This window comes from Squalius cephalus (assembly GCF_949319135.1).
Source record: "Squalius cephalus genome assembly, chromosome: 2".
NCBI lineage: Eukaryota > Metazoa > Chordata > Actinopteri > Cypriniformes > Leuciscidae > Squalius > Squalius cephalus.
In genome coordinates, this window is record NC_137123.1 from 2,760,889 (window position 1) to 2,766,888 (window position 6,000).

A 6,000-nucleotide genomic window follows, 5' to 3' on the forward strand; every position below is an offset into this window, starting at 1 on the left:
AAAACAAGGTATGAAAGATGAGGTGTTGCAATGTATAAAAGCAACAAGATTATAATTTGAGAATATAAATAAGTCTTTTTATTATTATTATTTATTTATTTGTATTATTCCGCATTGCTGTTCCACACTCCAGTTCGGTTTATGGCGGTAATAAACAGAAGAAGAAGCAGCAGCACAGACAGAACCCAACATCATTCACTCGCTCGTGTGAGCGTGGTATCAGTGAGCATCAGATCTGTTTCCACCACACAGTCTAATTTTGACTCTTTATCTTACAGTTTTCACTTTATTGCGAGTTTATATCTTATGATTTTGTCTTTTTTCTCAGAATATATCTAAGAATATATATAGAATACATATCTCAGTATATGAGCTATAGGCTGTAACGATACACCAAACCCACAATTCGGTTCTCAACACGATTTTCGTGAGAGATATTTTGAGAGAAAAAAAGATATTTTTATTGAATAACATTTGAAAAACCTGTATAAACTGAACACCAAAGAACAATATTAACTATTGAGCGGTGGTGATGTGTTCATGTAACATGTAAGGGACCTAAAGCGCACCTAACTGGTAAAAGTAATGATTATGAATGTCAAATATAGCAAGGAGACATTTCAATTGTTTATTAATAAACAAGTGTTTTCTGTGTCAAAGATGAAGTTGACGATGCTGACTCGCGATCTTCGCAGTAGTGAACGCGCCAGAGAGAAATGCACATTTCATACCGATTGCATAAGCAGAGAGCAGAGCAGTCTGTTTTCTTTCGTTTTGAATTGTTCTGTTTAAAAGTACACATTTCATGCTTTCTATACATGTCTCAGGTCTGTCAGGCAAGAAGTCTACCTTATACGCTGAGTTTCGGTTCAGTAATGAGACGAGCTCCAGTTCACGCGCCGGCGCTTCCGTGTCGTGATTATCTATTGTCTGCTATTTACTTCTTATTTATTAAATCTAGGCAATTGGTTGGTGAAACATTGATTAAAATTAAGATACAATTAATACAAAACGAAATTCACTTTAAAGAAAGGCTTTCTACAAAAACAAACTTAATGAAGTGGTCAAAATCATGTCTGCCCATTTGTCTCCCGATATACTGCGCATTTTATGATCTTACTCATACTTTTCACTTTTCATATAATCAACATAGATGAAATTAAAAATATACATATATATATATATAATTTAAACATAAATATGAAACTAAATCGTTTTCTTTAATGACTAGGCTACAACACGTATAGGCCTATTAGCCTACAGAGACATTTAATGTCGGAGCGGGATTTGAGCGAACGGCGTCTTACTGGTGAGCATGTGGGGGGAGAGGCACGATTTTCAAACAATCATCGAATATTATTTTACTTGATATGCCAATCCTTAATATTTGGTGTTTAAAATGCCTGTTTGAGGTCTCTGTGAAAGTTTTAAAGCAGTCTTTTAGCCGCTTTCAGAGCGCTCACGTCCGTAACATTGTTTTTTCCTCATAAATGCAAACACGAAAAATAAAATAAAATGAATATTTTATGTTCTGTGGAGAGCCGACCCTTTTGGTTTGCGCAGTGTAATTCATAGAATTACAAAAAAAATATTTTGCCACCTAAAAGTTAAAGATTTTTTTGTGTCACGCATGTTTTTTTCCCTCATATTAAATGTAAAACGCATGTGTGGACTGATATTTTTCTAATGTCTGGACTCCTTTATTAAGGGAGTATGGAGCAGACGTTTCAATAGATTGGTATTAAATGCGTTTTCTGAGAATTTATATTTCAAGTTTTGACTGCAAATGTCACGTCCATATTATTCCATGTTATTTTGAAAAGCTGTTAATTTATAAATGATAAATTGTTATTTAATATTTAATATTTATTAAACACTAAATATTAAATGATAAATTGTTATTTAATATTTAGTGTTTAATAAATAATTGTTACATTTAGTACAGATTTTATTTATTTTAATGTAAAAAGTAAAAAAATTGACTGCCTTTTATTAACACATTTCTGGTGCTGATTTTATGGAGCCGTTCACGGTAACAATAACCATAACAAAAAACTAACAATAACTGTAATGATAACGGTAACAATAACTAACAGTAATGGCAACAATAACTTTTAATAACTGTAAGAATAACTAACTGTAATGGTAACAATAACTGTGAGGATAACTGTAACAATAACTAACAATAATTGTATAATGACGGTAAATTAACAGTAACAACAACTGTAGCATAATGGTAAAATTGACTGTACCAATAACGGTACTATAAACACACCCATTAAGTTTTAATAAGTACTCTGATTCTAAGAGCATAGTGAAGTCCACAGCACAACTATAACAACATTAATGTAAGAATCATCCTGCTTTAAAGAGCTCGGGAATTTAAAGAGACAGACGACAAAACTACAGCGCACGAATGATAAACAGAATGATATTTTATTTATTTTAATATATTTGAAAAGCCTCTGTGAGATTAAAAATCCTACTTTTGCGGGAATGTCCTGGATATAAAGGCGAGAAATGAAAGAGAAACTGCCTCGTGATATCAGATTTCTGTGTCTGTGTGCCACTGAAGTGCGAGTAACGACGACAGAAGTGTGTGTGTGTGTGTGTGTGTGTGTGTGTGTGTGTGTGTGTCGTACCCTGCCGTACACCTCTCCTCTCCACCAGCCGTTGTGAGCTTTCTTGGAGATGATTTTGACGGTGTCTCCCTCCCGCAGAGAGAGTTCGGTGCGGTCCCGCGCGGAGAAATCGTAGCGCACTTTGGCGGTGCCGAAGTAGCGCTCACTCGGCCCTGCGGACACACACACACACACACACACACACACACACACACACACACACACACACACACAGATGATCGTAGTGTTTCAGTGTTAGCGCTCACAGTAGCGGCTCGTACCTGTGCTGTGTGTGTTGTGTGTGTGTGTGGGTGAAGGCTGTGTTTCAGTGTTAGCGCTCACAGTAGCGGCTCGTACCTGTGCTGTGTGTGTTGTGTGTGTGTGTGGGTGAAGGCTGTGTTTCAGTGTTAGCGCTAACAGCAGTAGCGGCTCGTACCTGTGCTGTGTGTGTTGTGTGTGTGTGTGTGAAGGCTGTGTTTCAGTGTTAGCGCTCACAGTAGTAGCGGCTCGTACCTGTGCTGTGTGTGTTGTGTGTGTGTGTGAAGGTTGTGTTTCAGTGTTAGCGCTAACAGCAGTAGTGGCTCGTACCTGTGCTGTGTGTGTGGGTGAAGGTTGTGTTTCAGTGTTAGCGCTCACAGTAGCGGCTCGTACCTGTGCTGTGTGTGTGTGTGTGTGTGGGTGAAGGCTGTGTTTCAGTGTTAGCGCTAACAGCAGTAGCGGCTCGTACCTGTGCTGTGTGTGTTGTGTGTGTGGGTGAAGGTTGTGTTTCAGTGTTAGCGCTAACAGCAGTAGCGGCTCGTACCTGTGCTATGTGCGTTGCTGTGCACCGCCGCTGCGCTCTGCTCCGGCTGCTTGTACGCCGTCTGAAGTTTGGAGTCCACATCTTTAAAACACTCTCTCAGGGAGTTCTCCTGATAGTACTGCACCAGCTCCTGCCACACACACACACACACACACACACTGCCTTCATCAACACAAATCATCAACTCTTGTGTCATTACAAATCTGTGTGACCCGCTACACCGAGAACCATAACTATAATTATAAAGTTATTTCATCTTTCTAACAGAATAGCAAAGTCCACACCACAACTATTACAATAACGGTACGGATAACTGTAACAATAACTAATAATAACTGTAGCGGTAACAATAACTATCAGTAACAATAACTGTAACGGCAAAGGCTGTTTCATAAGGTCATAAGCTAAAAAATAAAGGTAACAATAACTGTAACGTAACAATAACTATCAGTAACGGTAATGGCTGTTTCATAAGGTCATAAGCTAAAAAAATAGAGGTAACAATAACGGTAACCATAACTGTAACGTAACAATAACTATCAGTAACGGTAATGTAACAATAACTGTAACGTAACAATAACTATCAGTAATGGTAATGTAACAATAACTGTAACGTAACAATAGCCGTAACAATAGCGGCAACAATAACTGTAATGTAACAATAACTATCAGTAACGGTAATGTAACAATAACTGTAATGTAACAATAAAGGTAACAATAGCTGTAATAATAACTGTAACGGTAACAAAAACGATCAATCACGGTAACAATAACAATCGATAACAGTAACAATAACTGTAACGGTAACAATAATCATCAATAAGTGTAACGTAACAATAGCGGTGACAATAACTATAACTGTAACAATAACTATCAATAACTATAACGGTAACAATAATAATCAATAACTGTAACAGTAACAATAACTGTAACGTAACAATAACGATCAATAACGGTAACAATAACTGTAACTTAACAATAAAGGTAACAATAGCGGTGACAATAACTGTAATGGTAACAATAACTATCAATAACTATAACGGTAACAATAATAATCAATAACTGTAACAGTAACAATAACTGTAACAGTAACAATAGCGGTAACAATAACTGTCACGGTAACCATAACGATCAATAACTGTAACAGTAACAATAACTGTAACGTAACAATAGCGGTAACAATAACTGTCACGGTAACCATAACGATCAATAACGGTAACAATAACTGTAACAGTAACAATAACGATCAATAACTATAACGGTAACAATAATAATCAATAACTGTAACAGTAACAATAACTGTAACGTAACAATAGCGGTAACAATAACTGTAACGGTAACAATAACGATCAATAACTGTAACAGTAACAATAGCGGTAACAGTAACAATAGCGGTAACAATAACTGTCACGGTAACCATAACGATCAATAACTGTAACAGTAACAATAACTGTAACGTAACAATAGCGGTAACAATAACTGTCACGGTAACCATAACGATCAATAACTATAACGGTAACAATAATAATCAATAACTGTAACAGTAACAATAACTGTAACGTAACAATAGCGGTAACAATAACTGTAACGGTAACAATAACGATCAATAACTGTAACAGTAACAATAACTGTAACAGTAACAATAGCGGTAACAATAACTGTAACGGTAACAATAACGATCAATAACTGTAACAGTAACAATAACTGTAACGTAACAATAGCGGTAACAATAACTGTCACGGTAACCATAACGATCAATAACTATAACGGTAACAATAATAATCAATAACTGTAACAGTAACAATAACTGTAACGTAACAATAGCGGTAACAATAACTGTAACGGTAACAATAACGATCAATAACTGTAACAGTAACAATAACTGTAACGTAACAATAGCGGTAACAATAACTGTAACGGTAACAATAACGATCAATAACTGTAACAGTAACAATAACTGTAACGTAACAATAGCGGTAACAATAACTGTCACGGTAACCATAACGATCAATAGCGGTAACAATAACTGTAACAGTAACAATAACGACCAATAACTATAACGGTAACAATAATAATCAATAACTGTAACAGTAACAATAACTGTAACGTAACAATAGCGGTAACAATAACTGTAACAGTAACAATAACGACCAATAACTATAACGGTAACAATAATAATCAATAACTGTAACAGTAACAATAACTGTAACGTAACAATAGCGTAACAATAACTGTAACGGTAACAATAACGATCAATAACTGTAACAGTAACAATAACTGTAACGTAACAATAGCGGTAACAATAACTGTCACGGTAACCATAACGATCAATAGCGGTAACAATAACTGTAATAGTAACAATAACGACCAATAACTATAATGGTAACAATAATAATCAATAACTGTAACAGTAACCATAACTGTAACGTAACAATAGCGGTAACAATAACGATCAATAACGGTAACAATAACTGTAACGGTAACAATAACTATGAGGATAACTAACAATAACTAATGATAACTTTAACATTAACAATAATGGTAATGATAACTATAACAGTAACTGTAGCAATAACG

At 35.6% G+C, this 6,000-nt stretch overlaps 1 protein-coding gene across 1 annotated transcript in view; it reads right to left on the reverse strand.

Moving 5' to 3' along the window:
• Positions 1-6,000, reverse strand: part of vav1 (vav guanine nucleotide exchange factor 1) — a 31,562-nt gene that overhangs the window by 2,139 nt on the left and 23,423 nt on the right. The window contains exons 26-27 of the mRNA XM_079864341.1: positions 3,424-3,553; positions 2,643-2,794 (exon numbers count right to left, since the gene is read on the reverse strand). Of these exons, the coding sequence (XP_079720467.1) occupies positions 2,643-2,794; positions 3,424-3,553 (282 nt within the window). The remainder of the gene's footprint in view (positions 1-2,642; positions 2,795-3,423; positions 3,554-6,000) is intronic.